This window comes from Macrotis lagotis, chromosome 7, assembly GCF_037893015.1.
Source record: "Macrotis lagotis isolate mMagLag1 chromosome 7, bilby.v1.9.chrom.fasta, whole genome shotgun sequence".
NCBI lineage: Eukaryota > Metazoa > Chordata > Mammalia > Peramelemorphia > Peramelidae > Macrotis > Macrotis lagotis.
The window spans coordinates 19829522-19855156 of record NC_133664.1 but is presented as its reverse complement, the minus strand read 5'-3'; the positions used below and the strand labels follow the sequence as shown (position 1 = coordinate 19855156).

The 25635-nt window shown below is 41.9% G+C and overlaps 1 protein-coding gene across 4 annotated transcripts in view; it reads right to left on the bottom strand.

Moving 5' to 3' along the window:
• ENTPD3 (ectonucleoside triphosphate diphosphohydrolase 3) overlaps positions 1-25635 on the bottom strand; it is a 43597-nt gene that overhangs the window by 5604 nt on the left and 12358 nt on the right. For all 4 annotated transcript variants that reach the window (XM_074195582.1, XM_074195585.1, XM_074195584.1 and 1 more), the window contains 6 exons: positions 17772-17889; positions 11421-11571; positions 6318-6477; positions 5112-5345; positions 1758-2030; positions 1500-1610 (listed from right to left, as the gene is read on the bottom strand). In XM_074195582.1, the coding sequence (XP_074051683.1) occupies positions 1500-1610; positions 1758-2030; positions 5112-5345; positions 6318-6477; positions 11421-11571; positions 17772-17889 (1047 nt within the window). The remainder of the gene's footprint in view (positions 1-1499; positions 1611-1757; positions 2031-5111; positions 5346-6317; positions 6478-11420; positions 11572-17771; positions 17890-25635) is intronic.

The window sequence follows — 25635 nt, the reverse complement described above, 5'->3', positions numbered from 1 at the left end:
TCTGTAAAAGGCAGTTTTCCAAAGAGGACATAAAAATGTTAATAATCATTTGGAAAAATATATACAAACACACTGATGATCAAAGAGATGCAAACTGAAATAACATTTTGGATCCATCTGGTACTCATCAAAAATTGACAAAAGATAATGAAAAGTCAAGAAACTTGGAACTGGACAGCCTGTGGAAAAAAACAAACTCCTTCATTATTGGTGAAACTGCAACATATAGGAACTTTTTTGGAAAGCAATGTAAAAGTTCTAAAAATAATTATATTCCCAAAGCCTATAATTCTCTTGTTGGGAAAAATACTTTAAAAATATTATCAAAACTGGGGCAGCTAGGTGGCGCAGTGGACAGAGGCACAGGCCCTGGAGTCAGGAGGACCTGAGTTCAAATGTGACCTCAGACACTTAATTACCTAGCTGTGTGTGGCCTTGGGCAAGCCACTTTAACCCCATTGCCTTGCAAAAAAACCCTAAACTACACAAATAAATAAATAAACTCCAGAAAATATCAAAACCACAAGCAACAAAATCCTGAAAGTTCAATGATTTTCTAACTTCCTCATTGGAAGTCTTCAAGCAAAGGATGATTTGACTAGATAGGTTGGAGAAAGGGCTCTTGCTTAGTTATGGTTTGGCTAAGAATGCTCCTAACATCCCTTTCAACTCTGAGATTTTGAGCTTCATGTACAAAAAGTTAGAAGCAACTAAAACATCCTATAATAGAATAATAAATACATTATTCTATGTTCAGACAATATATAATGCAATGAATGTGGATGAGTATAAGAAAGACCAAAACACATGGAAGAGTATTATGAAATACTATAAAACACAAGCAAAAGAACATTGAAAGAATAATAGACATCAGTAAGGGGCTAAGCCACCAGCTGAGTAAATTAGGATTTTCTCTATATTATATATGATTAATATGATTCTAATACATCATATTGATCACCTGGTAAACAAAGATGACATTAAAATATATGGCTCCATCAAATATCAACAACAAAGAACAATAGACACTCATTGTGGCCATATAAGAGAAGATGTACATAAGAATGAATAGAAGAATTCCAATGAACACAGAGAGGAATTGAAAAGTTCTCAGGACAGGACTGTCCATGCATGGAATTCCATTTTTCTAAATGTAAGTAATTGCAAGTCAAATTCAACTGGGCTTTCTGGTATTTGATATTCGACAATCACTAAAATAATAAAGAAATGATGACTGTATACTTCTGTATTCAAGCAGATTCACCTTTCAAATTAAAGGTGAATCCATCCACATGTATTTATGAAGCATCTATTATCTGCAGGGTTTATGTCAAGAATGTCAAGAACTTGGAATACAAAGACAGACCCAAAACCAAAACCAGAAAGCAGTTCTAGTTCTCATGGTGCTCCTGGTCTATTGGGGAAGACCCCATGCAAACAATGAGACACAAACAGGATTCTTGCAAGGCCTTAAAAACCTCAGAAGAAGCCTCACTGACCTGACTCCAGCTCTGCAAACAGAAATCCCATGAGCTTGAATTAAAGGTGTCTAAAGAAAAGCTTCCTGTGAGGTTCAAAGCGTTGGTGACATAGTAGAATCCCGAAAAAGCCTACAAATCCAACCAAACAAAAGCAACATTACTCAGGGTGGCCCAAAAGGGAAGAAGAGGGATTCGATGGGACGCTTCAGGAGGGAAGGACGAAGGGTTGGCAAATGCCTGTTTATAAAAGAAATATTACATTTCCTTCGATCTTACCACAAATGTTCCTTTAACTGCTGGCTGATAGACCCCATCAAATGAACAGTCTTCCCGGTCGTGACAAACTTGAAAATCGAAGAGAGAATACACCTTTTCTCTGCACAAAGCAGGGTCCCCCATTCCTTCCAGGGCAATTTTGGATCCTGGGTCATAGTTGGATGGTCTTAACTCTTCCGTACACAGACTCCCAAATATGTATTCCATGGTTAAAGTGGTCACGTAATTCTGAGGATAGCAGGGATTGACCAGCTTGACTTTGTCTTTCGAATCCTATAGGTTGAAATAATAAGCCATAAGCCATAATTCTCTGATGAAAATTCTATTCTGGAAATAGTATAAAATTCTCCCAAACACTGTACCTAAATGCTCAGTTCATTGTTAAATAATAATGATAATAATAAAAATAATAATGGTAACACCAACAGTAACTAGCAGGTACATGGCCTTTTAAAGTTTGCAAAGCAATTTCCAAACGTTATCCCAATTGAGCCTCATAATGATCCAGTGAGTTAAGTGCTGTATTATGCCCATTGTACAGATGAAAAAACTGAGGCTGAGAACTTAAGTGATTTGCCCAGAATCACACAGCTAGTAATTACCTTGAGTCAAGATTCAAGTTCTGACTTGGAGTCCAGTGTTCTATCCATTGTCTACCTTAGCTACCTTTTTTTTTTGTTTTAGGTTTTTGCAAGGCTATTATTTTTGTTAGTAATAATAATAATAATGATGATAAAAATTTGAACACAATATAATTAGTGATCAAGCTTTGTTCCAGAGAAGAATTGAGTAAAAGAACCTCCCTCTTTTCATTGCAAAAGTGGGGGACTAAGAGTTTGGAACATAGCTTATATGATTTATTAGACAAATTTGATATTTTGGTTGGTGTTGTTCAAATGCTCCTCTTTTCTTTCTTTCTTTTTCTCTCTCTTACTTTCCCTTCCTCTCTCTCTCTCTCTCTCTCTCTCTCTCTCTCTCTCTCTCTCTCTCTCTCTCTCTCTCTCTCTCTCTCTCTTTCTCCATTGTTACCTAGCCAGGGGCAAGGAGGAGGGAAGGATATATAGAGCATTTTAAAGATATTAAAGCTTAAAAAGATGGGAGTTCAAATCCAGCCTCAGACACTTGACCCTTACTAGCTGTACGACCTTGGGCAAGTCACTTAACCCTGACTGCCTCATATCCAGGGTCAACTCCAGTCGTCCTGGTCCATATCTGGCCATTGGACCCAGATGGCTTCAGAGAAGAAAGTGAGGCTGGTAACTTAGCACCAACTCCCCTCACTCCAATTCTAATTAAATGCTTTTCATGACATCATCTTCCCGATGTCATAGTCTTCCTCAAGGATGAAGGACAAACACCACCATCATCCTTATACTAAGACTTAGGGGGCATACGTATTTGGAAATGAATGCGATCTAACAATAAAAGGCATCAAATTTTTTTTTAAAAAATCATATCAGAAGTACTAAAGTTCAGAATAAACTGAGGCTGGCCAAGAAAACTAAAATGAGCAGTTTTTAAACTATACAGCTAAAAAGAGGGAGCTCAAAGTACATGGGGGTTCTGACCAAGGTGGATGGGCCAAAGATAATAAATAGCAGAGATTAATGGGATGCTTTCTAGGAATTTAGAAATGGAAGTGATGATCACCAAAAGTCAGCTCAATTCCCCCAAAACAGGTCATGCCAGACTAACCCCATTTCTTTTTTTGACAAGGTGACTAATTAGACAGAGAAATGTAGTATACACATACCTAGATCTTAGCAAAACATTTGACAAAAGTTCTCATGCAATCCTTATAGATAAAATAGAGAGCTAGGGAGCAGCTAGGTGGCACAGTGATCACTGGCCCTGGAGACAGGAGGACCTGAGTTCAAATCCAGCCTCAGACACTCAATAATTTCCTAGCTGTATGACCTTGGGCAAGTCATGTAACCCCATTGCCTTAAATAAACAAACTTTTAAAAAAAGAGAGAAAGCTAGGGGCCAGAGACATTTGGATGAAGATATGATTGATAACTGGAAAAAAATAGTAGTAGTCATTGATGACTCAATGTCAAATTGGAAAGAAACCCCTAGAGGAGTGCCATGGGGGTCTGTATTTGACCCTATATACTTTCACATTTTTTAGATAAACTCACTCAAAGCACAGATGTAATTCATAGCAAATCAGAGATGTCACAGAGTTATGAAGGAGAGCTAATGTGAAATGTCACTTGGGATCCAAAAAGATCTCAGTGTGCTAGAAAACTGAGATCAATAATTTAATAGGAATAAATATAAAATCCTACCCCATGTGTACTTCACTTCTAACTTGACTAACTCACTCTCTTTCTCTCTCCTCCTCTCCTTTCCTCCCTCCCTCGCTATCTCTGTCTGTCTGTCTTTTTCTGGGAATTAGTAGATGTCAAGATCAACATGCATCAGTAATGCACTATGTCAGCACAAAAACTCTATTGGACTTCATTGAGAAGCAGCACAATTCAGGCCCAGTGGTTCAAGAGGCCCTCAGCCTCTGCCCTATCCATGTTACATCGCTTAGTTCTGGGTGACACATTCTGGGGAGGATATTGGTAATCTGGTGACAAGTCAGCAGAGGGTGGGCAGGATGATGAATGGCCTCTAGTCTGCCATGCAAAAATTGGATGAAGAACTGGGACTCTTCAGTCTGGGGAAGATGAGGGCTGTTGAGTGGAGGAGAGATTAGATTTTGCAAGGTCAGAACCAGCCAGCAGTCATGGATATAAATGGAAGATGAGCCAATTTCAGCTTTATGTGACCTGCTCTGGTCCGTGGGGTTATGAAGAGTTTGGACATGACGAAACAACAATTAAACTCCTTGACTGTTAGATCTGTCCCAGGATGGAGTCATTAATGAGTTCCCCATTCCTTACTGAAAACTTTCAAGCAAGGTTGAATAGATGACTCTTTGGGCAGATGCTACAGAAGGGAGTTCTGCACCGGTCCTGGTGTATCCAGAGATACTTTGTCCTGTCCACTGAGAGATTCAGTGATTCTGCACTTGCTGGTCATTTCAATGACATTGATTAGACCTAGCAGAAAAGCTTTCCCTGGAAGTCAGTCACTACCCCAGGGTCACACAGCTAATAAGTGTCGGGGTCAGGATTAGACCTCCCAGCCTCCAGAGCTGATTCCCTAACTCACTTTACCCCAGCCCCCTCTCACTTGATCATTCTTTAAATCCATGACATGTGGCACAATAGTAGGGTTTGTGTCAATGATTTTATAAACTGAAGTATCATTTGTGACAAATCACACATCCAGGAAGGAAGATTAGGTTCAGTCATGGCACCCCACATAGCACCACCCGACCCCAATCACATTCTCATTTACCTGGAAGAGCCTTGCAAGAAACCGCTTCTCAGCTTCATCTCGGCCGTAGCACTGGAAGCTGTGGGTATAGAGCGTGTAGGGATAGCCATAGAGGGACACCTGCACAGTTCTGTTGGCACTGTGCCCAGCCTCCTCTTGGGGGACGAATGATATCTGGGTGGAGGCCCCACCGAGGTCCAGAGCCCCTGTCGTCTCTACCCCGTGAGGATGGCCCCAGGTGTTCCACACGTTCTTCTATAACATGAGAAAAGAAAAGGAAACCAGATGCTAGTCTGCTGGGGCTCCCTGAGCTCCTCTACCCACCAGTCTGTACCTTGGGGAAGCAGCCTGGTGCCAGGCTCTACATCAGGAAAGCAGGCATGAAGCCATCCCAGATGATTAAGGAAATGGGTTTTAGAAGACTCCATTCAAATGAAGTGGCTCCTAAGATGATAGATTTAGGGCTCCAAGGGACCTTAGGGGTCACCTATAGATTTAGAGGTGTCAGAGACTGCAGAGGCCATGTGGTGCAACCCTCCCCCCACTTTACAGGGGAAGGAACTGAGGCCCAGGGAGGTACAGTGTCTTGCCTAAAGGTACACAGATAGTGTCAAGAGGCAGAATTTGAATCCAGTTCTCCCAAACAGAGGCATGGATCTTGGCATTAGACTTCACTGACTCCTAATAATAAACCAGTGGAAGTCCTTTATAAGTTCAAAATGCACATGTCCAATAACAACTTGGGACAAAATCAAGCATATGCTCACATTCTTAATCCTCCTTTGGAAAAGGGTAGAGGAGCTGGAAGTTGCTTTATTACATCTCCAGCAATTGGCAGCAATTCCCTATAAACTGGCAAAAAGTATCTCTATATCCCCTTCCAGACCCAGTTTGGTTTTATGTCAGTAAACTATCCCCCCAGTTATACCCATATATGATTGTCTTTTCAATGCAATCCTGAAAGCATTTATTTACCATCTACTGCATGCAAAGAACCACATTAAACATGGGGGATACAAGAGAAAAATGAAGCCTGTCCTGGGGAGATGGCAGGGTTATTTTTCCTGAGTAGTCACCTGAGGGACATTTTCCTGGCTCTTATGCAATAGGAGTTCTACACAATGGTTCTGCCGGGTCAGCATGCATGGATCTCGGCTCAAGCTTGCCACCCCAGGGGATAATAATAAATAGTAAGATGAAGAAACCATGCAGTTTGTTTGCACACACCTCCAAGAAATTGCCCATTAAATAGTTGGCTGTAATCCATCCATACACCCCTTCCTCTTGCCCAGAAATGATTTGAGCACCCCTAAAATCAAAGGGCTGAGACTCGAAGTAGGTTTGAATGCTTGCAAGGACTTCTCGAGCTGCAGATTCGTTTTGCAACCTACGCAATGATCAGAACACAGAGAGCTAAGCAAGGGGAAAGTCAGATGGTCTTCTCGGAACATGGCTTCACCCCCAGAGAATGTTATTGTCACCCCTCATCACCTGCACCTCTGGAAAAAGGCTCCTGCAGGAGCAGCTGTGGCTTGGCACAGAAGACCCCATGCAAGCCAAAACCACCCAGGGCAGCCCCTTAACCCCAAGTGGCAGGATGGGGAGCAGTGCACTGGGTGCCAGGGGAAAAGGGCTCCTCCAAGGAAAAGTGGGGTGCTTGTTTGAGAGCTTGTTTGGAGGTTTCTCAGGGTGGAAACACCCTCTGCCCACCCAGAGCTATAACTTAGAGTTTTAGGAACCTTCTTAGGGCACATGCCCAGGGTTATATAGCAAGAAGAGTCAGGAAAAAGACCTTGTACACTCCCACTGTGCAGCAAGTCCATCTGAAGGGAAGGCTTAGGAAGGAGCAATAATCATCAAAATAATAGCTAAAATTTTATGGAGCACATTAAGGTTCATAGAGAATTATATAGATATTAATGTGGGTATGTACCTATAGATATATAGATGTATAATCAATATGCATAAGGCTTTGTATTTGTGTATGCATAAATGTGTGTATGTTAATAAAGAGAGATATAGGTATATAAAAATATAGATATATTTATTTATGCATGTGTGTGCATAAATAGAGATGTGTGTGTAGAAAGCCATAAGTTTGTAAATATAGAAATGTGTGCATGCATCTAGATATGCATATTATAAATATAGGTGTAGATAGAGATGTATGTGTGGATATATATAATTCTACTTGATTCTTCTAATAACCTTCTGAGAGAGTTTGTTATTCCTATTTTACAAAAAAAGGAAACTGAGGTTGAGAGGAAAGTCTAAGACTTTGATGCAGAATTTGCACTCAGGTCTTCCTGGCTCCAGTCCAGTATTCTGTCCAGGAGGCACCTTGCAACCTGTAAAAGAATTAGGGAGGCGGGAAGGGACTCAAAGGCACAGCCTCCAGGCCATTCCATTCCTCTGTTCTATTCAGTTTTTCCTGTGGCATCCTCTGAGGTGGGCTGGCGTCTTCCTTGTTAACACGGAAGTTCCTTGAGCATCAGGGATCAGACAGATCTAGAAGGGACCTAGTCTGGGCCCCTGATTTTACAGATGAGGAAACTGAGGCCCCGAGAGGTATATTCCTAGGCTGATGAACTCCTAGATCTAGAATGGGAAGGAAGATCAGAGACCATCTCATCCAACACCTCCTATTACAAGTGAGGATACTGAAGCCCAGAGAGTTTAAGTGATTGTCAAAGGCTGAGCCATTATATCAATCTTAGCAAATTTTACTGTTTCTACCTTCCTAATATCTCTCAGGGCATATGGGTGGTGCAGTGGATAGTGCACTGGCCTGGGAGTCAGGAGGATGGGAGCTCGAATCTGGCCTCAGACACTTCACATTGACTAGCTATGCGGCCTTGGGTGACTCACGTCACTCTGACTGTCTCCCATTAGGACCATCTCCAGTCCACCCGAGGTGGCTCTGGAGGAGAAAGTAAGGCTGTTGACCTTAGCACAGCCCAACTCACTCAGATCCAGTTCACATGCGTGTGATGGCCTCACCTTCCTGATGTCGTGGTCATCATCAACATCTCTCAAGTGCCCCCTTCTCTCCTGTCATTTCCCTTCTTTACAGTCCCCTTTGCTTTTGTCCTATTTCCTCCCTTGGATAAATGCTTGCTGACCGAGTGGGGAGGAGGAAAAGGAGAAAGAGGAGGAAGAGGAAGGGTCATTCTGCAAATGGGATGCCCTGCTATCACCAATTTAAAAAAAACACACAAATCACTATCTTCCCAGTTCCCATCTAGTTTCCTTTAATTTTCTGCCTTTGATTTTGCTGGGTCCCCTCATTAAAGCACTCTTTATTAAATTACTTTTATTAAACTTTATTAAGTTATTCTTCCTCTTAGAAATAAGTTAAATTCTAAGACCTCTTAGGAAAAAAAATGAAATAATTCAAATGTAATTTTCTCAAGTGAGAATTTTTCAAATACTAAGTCCTCTTAGGTATTTATGTGTGTACCATTAATAGTTTTTCATTGAGTACAACATGGAAACAAAGTAAAGGCTGACAGATTGCTTTCTGTGGGTGGGGGGTGGGGGGAGGGGAAGTAAGATTGGGGGAAATTGTAAAACTCAAATAATATCTTTAATAAAAATTAATAAAAAAACCAAAAAGTACCTGATTAAAAAAATAATATGAATATATAATATAAATATAAATCATATAAAAATAAATTAAAACTATATGGAACATTAAAAAATAGTTTTTCATTGAAAGAGGAAGGGGGGGATGTTAAAGAAATATCTTGGGAGTAATTGCAGGATGGGGCTAGGGAATGAACTGCTGACTTCATTAAACGAAGGAGCCCTGGGATGGGAAACAAGTCAGCATCTTCTCGTAGATTTGTCCAGACTGATGGTGACAAACGCAAGTAGAAATGAGAACCTCATGCTGACTTAGACAGCTGCACACTAACATTATCTATATTAGATTGTGTTTTATTTAATTTGTTTACTGTAAACATTTCCCCATTTACCTATTAATCTGGTTTGGCACCTCTGCCTAGAATAGTGAGAGGCTAAAGTCTCTCAGCCAGTGTGTGTCAGAAGTGAGACTTGAACCCAGGTCTTTTGGCTCCAAGGTCACTATCCACTACACCACATGGTCTCTCTCTGGAGCAACCATACTGAGAAAGTTATGGGATAAAAAAAAATTTCTACATCATTTGGGCTGAAGCAAAGGCAGTCTGACATTGAATTATATCTCAAGCAAGGAGCCAAGACTTCAGATTTTCTCTCTATTTTGGTTGCTCATCTAAAGCAACTATGGAGAAACAAAGGCGGGATAGCTGATGGAGTCAGGTGAGTGACTCTCACTGAAGAGTCTAGATTTTCAGGGGAATCTAGAACATGAGAATAATCTAGAACAGAGAATAATGAACTTCTTTATCTTAGCATCATAGGCCCATAGGTTAGAGTTGGAAGGCTCATAAATTCACATACTTGAGCCAGAAGAGACTTTGGAGACATCTAGTCCAATTTCCCCACTTTATGGGGAAGAAACATTGGCCCAGAGAAGTTCGTGGCTTTCCAAGGGACAGAATCTCATGGCTGAGTTTGGATATGAGTTCCACATTTTTCTTCTTCCCTTCCTTCCCTCCCCCTCCTTGGGATTTCAGGTCCTCTTCCCACATTCCCACCTCACAGAGGGCAGAAACAAAGAAACCCTTGGTTCTGAAACCAGAGGCAACCTTTAAGTGACATGTTCCCCATCCACAATCCCAATCTTAAATTTCAAGGGAATTATACAGTAGAGAAATACTGCAAAGACAGTAGGATTGGCCGCAAGTTATGTCCAAATATAGTTGACCCTAAGGATGTGAGGTCTCTGCTTGAATTCAACTCCTCATTGTTTTAAATCTATTCATCTGGGTAATGGGAACCTCCAAAGGAGCTGATAGATTTGTTTGCTTGCTTTGTTTGGGACCTGTGATTTCCTCCTGCCAAAGAGGAAACGACTTTTACCAACACAGATTTACATCAGTTTTTGTTAGAGAATTACCTAGAAACACTGAATGATAATTATAATAACAATAATAAAAAAAAGTGCCTCCAGGATACCAGGCTAAGAACCTTACAAATATTAGCTCATTTGAGATTGTACTTTACTAAGAAACGAGGTGACTTGCCAACAGTCACAATAGCCAGTCTGGGGCAGGAGAGTTGTACTAGATGGCCTCTTAGGTCTTTCCCCTCCCACAATATATTAGATTATGACTTAAATCTTTACCTTCCTAACTCTGAGGCCATCTCTCTACCACTCTGTCTGGCTGCCCTACCAGTAGAACTGATTTGGATGGAATGTGGGACCTTCAGTTCATTTTGAGACTCAGTCTACCATCTTGAAAAAATGGCAGCCAACAAAAGGTTTCACCTGGAAATAGATCCTGTAACTTGGAAATTTTCCTTTTTATTTTTTTTAGGTTTTATTTTTTTGCAAGGCAATGGGGTTAAGTGGCTTGCCCAAGGCCACACAGCTAGGTAATTATTAAGTATCTGAGGCTGGATTTGAACCCAGGTACTCCTGACTCCAGGGCCGCTGCTCTATCCTCTACACCACCTAGTCACCCCTAGAAATTTTTCATTCTACTTGATAGATAAGAAGTAACTATAGAAATATTTAACTGAAATGAGTGAAGCCTTGTTGTCCAAAGAACAACAAATTATAGAGAAAGTTAAAGTGAAGAACATGTACTCTAAAATCCACATTTTTCTGTGGAACCACAAGGAGATGTTTTCTTTTTTTCCCCTTCTAATTCAATGACTATTTGCTTTCCATTAAATCCTCAAAGAAAGAAAATCATTTGGGAACCTCTAGTTCACAGAATCTCCTAGTTAGAAGAAATGAGGAGGAATTCCCTCCATGCTATTATTGATAAGAGGCAATCTATAGATGTTTAAGCTATAGCAGATTACTCACTTAGAGAGGGAGAGGGAAAGAAGGGAGGAAGAAAAACATGGAACTCGGTATCTTACAGAAAATGACTGTTGAAAATTATCTTTACACATAATTGGGAAAAAAATTTAAATTAAAAAAAAGAGGTCATCTAGCCTCTGGTGAGGAGAAGCCCACTATCGCTTGAGATGGGCCATGCCACTTTGGAATGTTTCTCCTGGTCAGAAAACTCTTCCTTGTTGAAATCTGCCCCTTTGTACATGCCATCCACTCACTGGTCCTCATCCTGTCCTATGGGCCAAGCAGAAAAGCACCCCCAAAGTCTCTTCTTTCAAATATTGGGTTCCTCTCTTCCAACTAGTCTCTAGAGACTGAATTTCATCACTGAAAGCTTGAATATTTCTGTAAATCGCATAGATTTTCCAAGATCCTACCTGAGTAGCCGCATTCCGGCTGTGGCTCCCAAATGAGCCGGGGTGCTTTTGTGGAGGTCAGAGGGAATCTTCTTCTTAACTCTCTGCATGCAGTCCTCAAAAGCTCTGGGGACAGCCTGGGGATTGTCTCCATAACTGGCAATCCCAGAGCCTAGAAGGAGAAACATAGAACATAGAACGGGGCTTTATCACCTAATGCCATTCACTCATTCACTCACTCATTCATTCATTCATTCAGCTCCGTTATCAATTAGTAACAACAGATTGTCTTTCTTGAAAAAGTTTTAAGAATAGGATTTTGGGGGTAGCTAGGTGGTGCAGTGGATAGAGCACCAGCCGTGGAGTCAGGAAGACCTGAGTTGAAATCCAGCTTCATACACTTAATTGCCTAGCTGTGTGACCTTGGGCAAGTCACTTAACCCCATTGTCAAATTTTTAAAAAAGATTTTAATTTTAAAAAAGAATAGGATTTGGGGGAGAAACAAGGAATACGATGTGAAAACTATCTTGGCTGCTCCCAAGAGCCCAAGAGAGGGAATCATAAGGGACTTAGATCTGGGCTGAAAAAATAGTGTAAGGATTGATTTTAAAGTAACAATCACTGATACCACTTTAAGATTTACAAACTGCTTTTTTTCAGTACAGTCCTGTAAGTTAGATGCTACTGGTATCTCCATTTTACAGATACTTGGAAAGAAGGGGCATGCTGCCAGAATCAGAGGTAGGGTTTGAACTCAGGTATCTCGTTTCCAAGTTCAACATATGTACCACTACGCCAGATTATCTCTGAATACAGCATAATAACATTAGAGAATAGGACCCAACATCTGGACCTGAAAGATACTTCAATGTCCATCTATTCTAGTCTAATTCCTTTATTTTACAGATGAAGATAGTGAGACTGAGCCAAGGTCTCTACATGGTGTCCCAAAAGTCTCTTTGGATACTCTGTGAGTGACCTAGGATGAGGACAGTCTGACAGTGCAGTCAATTGAGACTTAACTTTGGAGTCAGGAAGATTTCCTGAATTCAGTTGTGACCTCAAACACACACTAGCTGTATGATACTGGGTCACTTAATACTTTTTGCCTCAGTTTCCTCATTTTTAAAATGAGTTGGTGAAGAAAATGGCAAACCACTCCAGTAATTTTCCCAAGAAAACCCCAACGAGGTCATGAAGAGTTGGATGTGATTAAAATGACTGAACCTTCACAAGTCTGACTTTTTGTTAGGGCAGGAAGAAATGAAGTATTTGAGAGAAGTGAGGACTGAAGTATGAGATATGAAAAACCCACTGCCAGGAGCTCCCAACAACAGTTGGCACCACCCACCATTCCCTCCGCTCCAGCACCCTCTCCTCAGCCATTTTTTTTGAAGACGTCCATACCCATAATAACACACTTCCCCCGGGTGTGTCCATTGTGATGCTTGGGCATGTAGTGCCCTTCCCCTGTTCAGGAGAAGCAATTACTGGTTTGCTCAATCTCTCCTCAGCCAAGAAAAGGGTCCCACTGCCTCTTTTGGACCTTCCTGGCTCCCTGATGGCCATGAATCAAGACTTGCAGGAGCCATGGAGTGGCTCCACACTTTAATCCTAGCCATGCCCCACTATTTTAGGAAGTCTGGCCTGTGGGATGAGATAAAACGTCCAGCTGGAAATTCCTTCCCAAAGATATCTCAGCAGCATGGCGATGTTACCCCTATGGTTTGTTGTGTATCTCCTTCCTTAGATCCAGGTGAAGATGCATTGTATCCCCAAAGAAGGGAAGCTCCCTGAAGGCAGGGACTGCTTAACTGTTGACTTTGTATCCCCAATCCTGAGGTTCTGACATAGTGCAGGCAATTAAAGAAAAACTTCTTGATTAATTTTTCATTGGAGAAAACATTTCCTTTCTCATTTGGACTCTCCAACTTCCCTTTTTCTCAATCCTGGTTGCTCTAAAAGGAACCTATGGCTTGTGTTAGAGTCAAATGACCATCTGTATCTCTCTCCCATTCTGTCTTTTCTCCTACGAAGGACTGTCTGTCTTTACTTGTCATGGTGGTCCACCATTCTCTTCCAGTCTCCTGGGTGCAGGGAGGTAGCAGAGCTACGTTGGTTATCAGAGAATTCACCAGTTAAGGGATCACTGGTCAGACTGAAGCTGCTGAGTATGTGGAGGGGAGATGGTTTCATTCCCCCCCCCCCCGCCAAAGAAAAACTGAGAAACCTGAGTGCCAACAAGGAAATTTGCTATTTTAGGCTCATTTTACAGTAATGTCAGGGCTTCTGGTCAATCAGCTTCTACCTAGAGCCATGGGGCTGCCCCGAGGAAAGAGGGACCATCCAGTTACAGTAAGTAATCTATTTAAAGTAAGTCAAATAGCTTCTGTCACATTTCCCCCTCAAATCACAGACACTCACTCAGAGAGGTTGAGTCCTCTCCTCCTCCTCAAGGCTCAGTGATTGAGAATGGTCCTAGTGGGTGTTCATAGAAGAAAGCTGATCAAACAATATTTTTGGTATCTAGAACTTTTCATTTCCTTCTTTTTCTAAGAGTTTCCATGTTCTTCATTTGAGCTTGGTAAAGAACCTACTATGAAATAAGTCCAGTGTAGGTCTGTGACCCTCAGTAGGGAAGGAAAGGAAGGAAAGCCCCTAAGGGTGGTTTAGGACCAGGAGAAAGGGGGGGGCAAAGAAGGAAGTTGTTACTCTTTGAATACCTTCTCTAATCAATCCATTAGCAAGAATCAGATAAGTGTTTGCTATGTGATAGGCACTGCACCAGCCACTAAAGATACAAAGATGAAGACGCTGCAGGTCCTGGCCACAAGGAGTAAGCACTCTAGTGGGAAAATGGCATACTATAACCCAATCTGCCTTCAGGATTGAAATTCTGTCCAATAGGGCAGCTTGGTGGTGGAGTGGATAGATCACCAGCCCTAGAGTCAGAAGGACCTGAGTTCAAATCTGCCCTCAGACACTTAATAATTACCTAGCTGTGTGACCCTGGGCAAATCACTTAACCTCATTGTCTTGCAAAAAAAAAACATATATAAGGTCAGCTAGGTGGCAGGGTAGATAGAGCCTCAGCCCTGGAGCAAGAAGGACCTGAGTTCAAATCCGACCTCAGACACGCAAGAATTGCCTAGCTGTGTGACCTTGGGCAAGTCACTTTAACCTCATTGCCTTCCAACCCCCCCCCCCCACAAAGCAAACAAATAAAAACAAAACAAAATTAGCACAGTGACCTAAGAAGGGCAGCAAAGTCCAGTGGAAAGAGAGCCATGCTTGGAGAAGGGACCAGGATTTAAATCTCACCACTGTCATACAGCAGCTGGGAACTTGGATGGTCTATCTAAGCCTCAGATTCCTCAACTGTGACATGAGAGGGAAGAGACTAGATGATGTCTTGGGCCCTTCCAGTTCTAGATCTGTGATCCTCTAGAAAGGAAAGGGAGAGCAATGGGCAGCTGAGGTAAAAGACTCCAGAAAGTCTGGGCAAGCTGGGATCCTTCTAATTCAAAGGGGAGAGGGTCCCCTCTGGAGGTGGAGGTCCCTCTCCTTGGAAGTTGCATGGCCACTTGTCAGTATGTTCTATAATGGGGATTCCTGCCTCAGTGAACTTTCTCACTTCAATGCAAACTGGTTACTGCCCCACACTCGACAATCCACCAAAGTTTTTATTTCTCTATTCCTCAAAAATGACACTCCAGGCTCCTTGTCTTTGGATTTTCTGCCTCATACACCTGGAATTTATTTCCTTCTTATGTCTGCCTCCCCAAATTCTCTTTTTTCAAGACATAGCTCAAGCACCACCTGATCCTCTCAGTAGGGCCTTCTCTTCCATTTGACATTCATTTGTGTTTATTCATTGTATTTTTGTTCCTTATATGTCTATACAGAATTAATGTACAGACAGAATAAATGTAATATGTTAATATAAATATTCACAAGATGCATATACAACACATGCACATTATATTATGCACATGTATGTAGATGTGCATTTATGTATGTACATACAAATACATAATATACATGTACTGTGGAGACAGATGGAGAGAGACACAGGAAGAATAGAGAGATGGATGAAGGGATGGATGGGAGGATGATTGGATGACTAGGCAGATGGATCCAACTTGACATTTCCCCATTACATGGAAGTTCCTTGTGAGTAGGAATTGTTCCACTCATTGTACTTGCATTTCCATCTCACAGCACAGTATATTTGGTATAGAGTAGGGGCTTAATAAATATTTGTTAACTGATTAAATGGCTACTGAAAGCCTGTAACATTCTCTAATTACGTACTCTTCTTTTCCTATCTCCTCCTCTTCCATCTAATGACAGGAATAGATATCCTTACATGAGGACATTGGGATGGGAACAGGTAAGAAATAGCCTATGGTAGATTTGATTTCTCGTTAAAATTGTAGCATAGAGGTTCATTATGGTTATGGGCGGCCTTGTGGATATTAGGGCTATACAGGAGCTTCTAGGTGTGGCACCCCATAATCATTGAGGGTGGGACAGGTGTACTTTCTTATCTAGAGGAACATCATGTTGGCTTGGTTCTAAGGTTGGGTTGGGAAGTTGAGTGGTGATGGCCCAGTAGTTTGGGGGACAAGTGGGACCAGGGATGAAATCAGCGTCTTACCCCAAAAATAAAACAAGAAGGGCCCAAGAGCTCCCTAAAGAGTAGAGGCACTATGGCCTAGAGGGTAGAGACCCAGACTTAGAGCAACAACGACCTATGTTTGTTAGGTGGTCTAAGATGTTGATCTAAACCTCATTTCTGTTCAATTGCTTGTGGCATTTTCCCAGCATTTTTGTCAAATAGGGAAGCCTCCTCAAGCACTTTATGTCCTTGGGTTTATTGGACACTGGATTATTGAGTTTAATCGTTTTTTTTTTTTGCAAGACAATGGGGTTAAAGTGACTTGCCCAAGGCCACACAGCTAGGTCATTATGAAGTATCTGAGGGCAGATTTGAACTCAGGTCCTCCTGACTTCAAGGCCAGTGCTCTATCCACTGCACCACCTGGCTGCCCTGAGTTTAATTGCTTTTTATCTATCCTAAGGTGATCCATTTCCTGACTTGCTTTTCTACTTTTTAATCAGTCCCAATTCTTTGGATGGTCACTGTTTTAGAGTGTTATTTGAGGTCCCCCTTTCAGGACTGTCTTTCTCCCATTATTTCCTCTAAATATTCTAGACCTCTTGTCCCTGCTAAAATTTCTTGTTGTTAATTTAACGGTTAAAAAGTATTTGAATTCAAATCCTGCCTTTGCTACTAGCTCTTTGACTCTGGACAAGTCACTTAAACTATCTCAGCTTCAGTTTCCTCATCTGTAAAATGGGTACAATGATTCTGGTAGCATTTATCTGACAGAAGTATTGTGAGAATCCAACGGCAAAGAACTTGGCAAGCCTTAGCACTTCGGACATCAGTCCATCTTCACCACTGTTACCCATCTAAATCACTTGCTTGTACAGATGGATGGGAGCCTCTCTGCTCTCTATTCAAAGAAGCTCCCTGGAACTGCTAATTGCCTTGGACTAATTTCAGACAACCAAATGTAAGCCAACGAGGATGAAATCCAGGTCTTCTAAAAGGAGAGACTAATGTAGGAATGTTCTCTCCCACATGTGACCTCATTTAGAGTGTGGTTGAACCACACACTACCCACACATATATCATTTCCCCCTCAGAAAGTGCACATCTCATTTTCAAAGGCTCCTAAGAGCATGCTTAATTGCAGAGCTCAGTCTTCCCCGGTGTTCCTGGAAAATTGCTTAGGGAGAGCCTCGCCCAACCCTCCCTGCATTTTTTTTTCATCCCTGTATTTTCACAGGACCCCTCTCCAAGAAGTTCAAAGAGTTTTAGCTTCACATGTCTACACCACAAAGAGCAGATATTATTTTGTTCCCATTGCCTGGGGCCCAAGGAAGGAGGAAGTCTGCTAGGTACCTTATCTGAAATAAGAGCAGGGATATAGAATGATAGAATTCTGGCCCTGGAGACCTAGAAGGGATCTTGGGAGGATGGACAATCAGAGCAGGGGGGTCCTGAAAGGCAATATGGTGAAGTGGTTTGCACACTGAACTTAGGAATCCCACCTCATACCTTCCCTAGCTGGGGGCAATCTTAACCTCTCTCAAAGGTAAAGTGATTTATTCAAAATCATTCAATTATCAGCAGACTGAGCATCCCAACGCCTGATCTGGGTTCTCCTCAGACTCCGGCCCTGCCCCTCTCTCGTCCTGTTTGTCCCTGAAAGAGAGACCATCCCCCAGGAGATACACTCAACCCTCTCTCGCTCCCTTTGCCTTGGTGTTGATTCCCGGGAGCTGGAGGAGTGTCTTACCTTTCACACTGCACTTGTAGGTCTGGTTCACCACGCCTGTGTTGTTTTCCTTCTCCGCCGGCCACTGGTACACGTAGACAGTGGTCCTGGATGACCCGGCATCAAGCACTATCCCATACTGAAAACAAAACCAAAACCAAACGAGGAATATTATGGGTTGTCTGAGCCCCAGGAGACTCCCCTGCCCCAACTTTGGAGAGCTATCACTCAGCTCAGTTTACCAAACATTTATCTAGTACAATTTGATGTCTTTACAAAGACAAAATAATCCTTGACCTCCAGCAGCTTCCATTCTATCGGGAAGACTTACACATATTATCTTATTTGTTCCTCATAATCACCCTGGAAGGTGGGTGTTACTATTATTCCTGTTTTATAGGAAACGGAGGCAGACAGTTTCCCAGAATCACACACTGGGAAGCGTCTGAGTCTGGACTTGAGCTCTGGTCTTCTTGATTCCAGACCTGGGATCTATCCACTTGGCCATCTAGTTTCTTCAGTATCTCTACTGTGGTACTGTCTATACCCCATAGGCATTCCAGGCATATTTCTTTTAGGTTTTTGCAAGACAATGGGGTTAAGTGATTTACCCAAGGCCACACAGCTAGGTCATTATGAAGTGTCTGAGGTAGGATTTGAACTCAGGTCCTCCTGACTCCAGGGCTGGTGCTCTATCCACTGCGCCACTTAGCTGCCCCCAGGTATATTTATGGATTGAAGTAGAGACAGCTAAGAAATAACCCCTTCTATATCAGATTGTTTGCCTTCTCAACAAGGAAGGAGAAAAGGGAATGAAGGAAAGAATTTGCAACTTAAAAAAAAGGTTAAAATGATTTTTGCATCTTATCAGAAAAAATAAAATATTAACAAAAGGAAACAATCAAGTTCTAAATTTCCTCAGATTGACCCAAGTCCTAGGATTTCTTGGTAAAAGATGATGGTAGGATTAGGTCACATTTTCTGGAGCCAGTGCAAGTGAGAAGCACTTGGTTTTGTCGCTCTCTCATATCTGAGAGCTAACAAGGCAGAGGAGAAATAGACTGGGCTTAGGGTCAGGAAGCTCTGAGTCTGATACTTTCAGGACAAGTCTCTCTATGACTCAGGAGACTCTCTAGAACATGTCAAAGTGATTTGAAAAGTGTTCTCCCAGTGCGAGACCCAGCAAACATTTGGTATGAACCTTCTATGCTCCAGAGACCAGTAATAATACTGTGGAAAAAGTATATAATACTGTCCTCAAGACCCTTTGTATTCATATAATGCATCACTCATGCAACCATTCTTGTTATGTCTAGCAGTGGATGATATATATATATATATATATATATATATATATATATAATACATATAATATATATATATATTATTTACATGGGTGTGTGTAGTATGTATAGAGATACACAACTAGCTTTCTCAACCTCTCTCTCTCTCTCTCTCTCTGTCTCTCTCAAATCCCAGTGGCAAATGGTTCCAGAGGGAAAAACTGTAGCTGGTCACTTAGTGCAGCCTCCTCACACAAATTCAATTCTCTTGCTTGTCATGGCGTCACCTCCCTGATACTCTGATCTTCTGCAAGAATGAAGGACAGATATCATTATCAGCATTTGGATGTGTGTGTGTATGTGTAGAGACAGCAGACAGAGGTGGGGGAGGGAGGAAAGAAAGGAGAGGAGGGAGAGAAAGGAGGGAAGGAGAGAGAGAGAGAGAGAGAGAGAGAGAGAGAGAGAGAGAGAGAGGAAAGACAGTCAGAGACAGACAGAGAGAGACAGAGAGAGAGCATATTGACATCTGCTCTCCTTGAGGGTAATGGATTCTAGCTAGCTTTTACCTCTGCTCTGGCTGCAAAGTCATTAGCAAATGTTGACTGTATTGTATCCTATTTAGAAGTTTCTTTGTTCCAACCCCATCTGGACCTCGAGCCTGGAACCTGAGCTTTGCCTCCCTTGGTCTATTCTATTTCTCAGTCCCGGTTTTGTTGGGGACTCTCTTCAACCAAGGCAGGGAGCCAGTTACCCCTAAAAAGCAAACCCTCTTAAAGAGTTTGACATGGATCTGGCCTCACAATAGACCTGCTCGGTAGTACGGACAAGTATTATTATCCCATTTTGCAGATTAGGAAACCAAGACTAGGTTTTAGCCCAGGATAAAAAAACACTGGAAGGAGAACTGCTTATTCAGCACTTATACAATATCCACAGGTAGAAACAACTGAACTTGGAACCTGGTTAAGTAAAATGAGGTGCTGGTGGAGGAATTTCATCCCCTTGGAGGTAGCAACCCTGTTTTTAGACCTGCTCCTTTTTCCCTAATAAGAGCCCAAGATTGTATCATTGTCCCCTTCCCTCCATCATCATCCCATCGATTGATTTGTCTTAAGACTTGCCTCAGGCCAGCGACTTTGGTGGGGTTTCTTCTGGCCAAGCTAATTGTAGTTATGACTCTGAAGGTTCTTTGGTAGAAGCTCACCCAACTACAACCAATGGCGAGCAAAGAGGAGTCCCAAGAACAGTACACGATGACCTAATTTTGTGGTAGAGGCAATCCAATTAAAAGAGATTGGATCCCATCCCAAAGACTGGGCATGTTGGGCAAAGGAGAAGCATATTTTCTGTAGGCCTTGCTATAATCCTGCCCAAAGAAACTCATCCCTTTGTCTGAGGTGAGTGCACTTCCCATCCCTGGGATAGTACAGAGAAATCTGAGCCACACACACACACACAAAAAAAAATGAAAATAGAAATAGTTGAACAGGGGGCTCTGTATCATCTTTGCTTTCTCGCCCTCCCAACCCTAATTATTTAACAACTCACTCTTTAAAGAACAAAAAGGAAGACACATTTCAAGGTTCGCCCTCCATGATCTCCATCCCTAGCTTAGGTCTAGGCCAGAGATGTAAGTTGATAGATATTGCAGATCTGTCTTTGTGCAGCCCTGACTTACTGAAATCGAACTGCCCAGGAGGCGCTATCGGTCTGTGGTGGCACTGGTCCTTTTTGAAAACAAAGGACTAGGGGCAACTAGAGCCTCAGAGTCAGGAAGACCTGAGTTCAAATCTGGTCTAACACATTTATTAGCTGTGTGACTCTGGCCAAGTCAGCGAACCCTAATTGCCTCCAAAATAAAAAAAAAAATGAATAAATAAAAACAAAGGACAACAACAGAGAGATGTCCAGCATAAGTCACGTCTAAATGGGGATAAAACTTCAGAGTGCAGCTGAGTCACATTAAAGTGTCTTGGAGAAACAGTCAACAAAATGAATAAAAGTATAATAACATTTGGAAAATTATAATTTGTCATTTTTTCTCTAAGTCAATTTGCATCACAGAGATCCTTAGGTGAGGTTTGGTGGCCCATTTCTGTTTTTGTTTGAGACCACTGATAGAGACACTCTAGAGCTCAGCAGGTAGGGGGAGCTGTAGTGTTCAGTGTCAGGTCTGGAGTCTGGAAAACTCGTCTTCATGAGTTCGAATCCTGCCTCAGATACTCACTATCTGGGTGATCTTGGACAAGTCACTTCCCCTGTTTGCCTTAATTTCCTCATCTGGAAAATGAACTGTAGAAAGAAATGGCAAACTATGATATTTCTGCCACTGAAACCCTAAATAAGATCAAGGAGAGTAGGACACGACTGAACAACAAAAACTGATTTGTAACCTCTGCTGATTTCTGAGGCGTAAACGCTCCCAGTGGAAAGTTAACAATGGGCTCTTCCTGTTGGGGCCTTCTCCCCCCTACACACACACACACACATGCACACACGACACAGACACACAAACATACCACACACTAATACGCACAAAATACTTCCACACTCACATAGACGCACACATAGACGCACACAGACATGCACACAGACACACTCACATAGATGCACACAGACATGCACAGACACACACAAACAAGCCCACACACACAGACACAGACACACAGACATACCACACACTAATACACACAGAATACTTCCACACTCACATACACACACATAGACGCACACAGACATGCACACAGGCACACTCACATAGATGCACACAGACATGCACAGACACACACAAACAAGCCCACACACACAGACACACAGACACACCACACACTAATACACACAAAATACTTCCACACTCACACACACACAGACATGCACACAGACACACTCACATAGATGCACAGACACACACACAAACAAGCCCACACACAAACACAGACACACAGACATACCACACACTAATACACACAAAATACTTCCACACTCACATACACACACATAGACACACACAGACATGCACACAGACACACTCACATAGATGCACAGACACACACACAAACAAGCCCACACACACAAACACAGACACACAGACATACCACACACTAATACACACAAAATACTTTCACACTCAAATAGATGCACACAGACATGCACACAGACACACTCACATAGATGCACACAGACATGCACAGACACACACACAAACAAGCCCACACACACAGACACAGACACAGCACACACTAATACACACAAAAAACTTCCACATTCACATACACACATAGACGCACACAGACATGCACACAGACACACACACACAAACAAGCCGACACACAGACACAGACACACAGACATACCACACACTAATACACACAAAATACTTCCACACTCACATACACACACATAGGGGGTATTTCTTTCATGGAGCTCCTTGGCTCCAGGCTCTATGAGAAACATTTTCTAATTATCATCTCATTAGATCCATGCACCTAATTTTATAGATGAGAAAACGGAGGTAGTGGCAGTTTAGTGACTTACCAAGGGTCACATAGCTGGGAAGCATCTGAGCAGATTTGAACTCAGATCTTCCTTCCTCCAGGACCAGCCTTCTCTACACTCTTTGTCACCTGGTTGCCTCAGAAGGACACTGAATCTCTTCCAATTCTCAGCTTTTGTATTCTATTTTCTCCAGTTCCCTTCAAGGATCAGGTCAAACACCATTTTCTATAGAAAGCCCTTCCTGATCCCCAACCTCACTAACTTACTTTGTACTTCCTTGTCTGGTTCATAGACCCGGGATTAAATCCTGTCTCTGCTTGCAAGCTGTGGGACCTGAGGTAAGTCACCTAACATCTCTGGGCTTCTGTAAAATGAGGAGGCAGCCTAGAATATCTCTAAAATCCCTTATCTGCTGTAACTCTATGACCATGAGTGACTTACTTAACTTTTCTGAAGTGACCACTTAGAAGACTGCTTAATAAATATTTATTGATTTTTTGATTGAACCTTAGCTTCTTCAATTTATAAAATGGAAATGATAATGGCTGTGGTACAACCCTTCTATTTGTTAATTTATTATCCTTTGTCTATGATACTATTAATCTTTTAAAAATCTGCTTTTTCATATTTGATTCTGAGAAAGCAGCAATCTTATTGACTGGGTTAAAACATTCACCAACATACATTAACCTTTGGACCAAAAGTTTAAGGACCAATGACACCTTCTAGCCAATATTTCAGAAAACAGTCACATCCAATTTCTCCTGTAAAAAATTCCTTGCTGATGAAAAGGAAGGATAGAAGTAAAAGATAAAATCTTATTAAGGATATTTAAAAATCTCTTTCCTGCTTTTTATTAGATGTACTGCCATACTCTCTTTAGCACGTAAGTCCTGGAGAAGTCAGTGGTGATTTATATCACTAGTGGAAGAAGTCCTGGGTACTTTCTTTTATCTTTGTGATTTTATGATTTACTTAAACAGTAAAACTCTCATTTTAAGAGACTTTAAATATTCCATTATAAAATTCAAAAAAGTTCAAAAAAGTAGAAAAAAATATGTATCTGAACAAAATTTTGGGGAAACTAGATTTGATAGAGCAATCATGGTCACTGAATGGGAGTTCTTAAAGAGTACACTTAGTTTTCAGCCTAATAAAGCATTATTCCAAAAATGTATCATGCTATGGCACAAGGAATTCATAAGTAAATGCAGAAAGACAGATATATTAGACACATCCCTTCTAAACAATAACAGCTAGGTGGCTCAGTGGATAGAGCACCAGCCCTGGAATCAGGAGTCCCTGAGTTCAAATCCAGCCTCAGACATCTAATAATTACCTAGCTGTGTGGCCTTGGGCAAGCCACTTAACCCCCCTTGCCTTGCCAAAAAACCCAGTAAGACAATAATTTTAACCAATTTAAGAAACATGGGCAAAAGATGCAGCTCTAAATGAAGGAAAATTTAGACTTAGTGTATGGAGAAAACTCATGAATCATTAGAGGCAGACAAATGATGTAATGGGCACTTGTAGAAGGTGGTGTGTCTTTCTGAGGTCTTCAAGCCAAGACTGAATAAGTGCTTGTTGGGTTTATTGTTGAGTATTGAGTATAATTCATGCCCATGTTGGACTAGATGAACTCTGAGGATCTTTCCAACTCTTGAAATCTAGGAGTCTATGATCTTGAGATTCAAAGAAACACGACAAGCCCTTTTAGGAACTGATACTGAGATCCTGCTCTGGGATGCCAAGGGGCATCCTTGCAGACAACCGTGACCCCATAAAAGCCCCTTAATCAGTTGAGTGCAGAGGCACATCAACTTATTAAAAAACCAAAACCCTAACCCTCCCATGCTCATCAATGCCAGGTCTGACCAGATTACAAAATAAAGGGAGAGAAGGATGAGTTCTGCCAATACGTGGAAAAAGAATTTGGCAACAAGGCTTTCTGAAGCTTTGCCTTCTGTTCTCTGTTGGGTTGTCTCACCTGCCTATTAAAGGAAAGGGACTTGAGAAGCATGGCCTCAAGGTTGGGGCATTTCGGATCCCCTGTAACCTTATCTCTTTGCAGTGATTTTCTTTACAAAGCAGGACCTTTAGTTCCCTACCAGTTCAGTGTTAACATTGCCTGGAAAAGACAGATGACATTTGATTTACCATCCATGGGAAAGAAAGCCAGCACCCTACACAGTAAACCAAGAGACAACAGTAAAAGGTGTGGCAGACATGCATGTAGCTACAGAGGCCACACTATAATTGCATCGAGTTTAAGCAGGGACTTGTTAATGGAACTTGTTTTTTTCTTTTTAAGAGCTGGAAGGGACCTTGGAGATGACCTAATCCAAAGTCTTCATCTTCACCATGGAGGAAACAGACCTACTAAACGGGGTCAAAGATTTTCCTAAGATCAAACAGAAAGTTGACAGACGTAGAGTCCAAGATTCCCATCTCCCATTCTGGAGCTCTTCCCACCACACCTCACCCAGTGAAGTAAGGGGAACCCCACTGCAATCCCAAACACTGATCACAACACTTTAAGCACGACAGCTTCCATGCTCAGCTTTTGATCTCTAAGACCAGTCCTATCTATCACATTGCCCTAAAGAAAACAAGACAGTAGAGTCCAGGTTCTGACATTTGCCCCAATCTTTGCTTGACCCAACAGGCCTAGACATGCTCTGTAGAACCTAGAAACCACATGGAGAGACTAGAGTGGTAGAATGAGAATATCTGGGTTTGAATCCTAGTTTTGCCTAGATCTCAGGAGCTGCCTAGTCTTGAACAAGCTACTTCCACACTCCAGGACTCAGTTTCCTCATCTGTAAAATGAGTTGGACTGGATGATGGTGCCAAGCTTTTTCAGCTCAAAATCTGGGACTTGATTTGACAACAAATATTCACTGAAGTAAGTATAGATGAAGTTTGGCGGCTGTCTCTTCCCGTCCATTCTGTAATCACTTCTATGACAGACACTATGAGCAACAAATATGATCTGTACCCAAAAGTCCTGTTTTTCAACTCCCAAAACAAAAGTTTAATGTAGAAAAAGTTTGATAACAGAGTGGACTTGAACTGAGCAATTCTGGGGTCCAAGAGCTCTAAGGGGA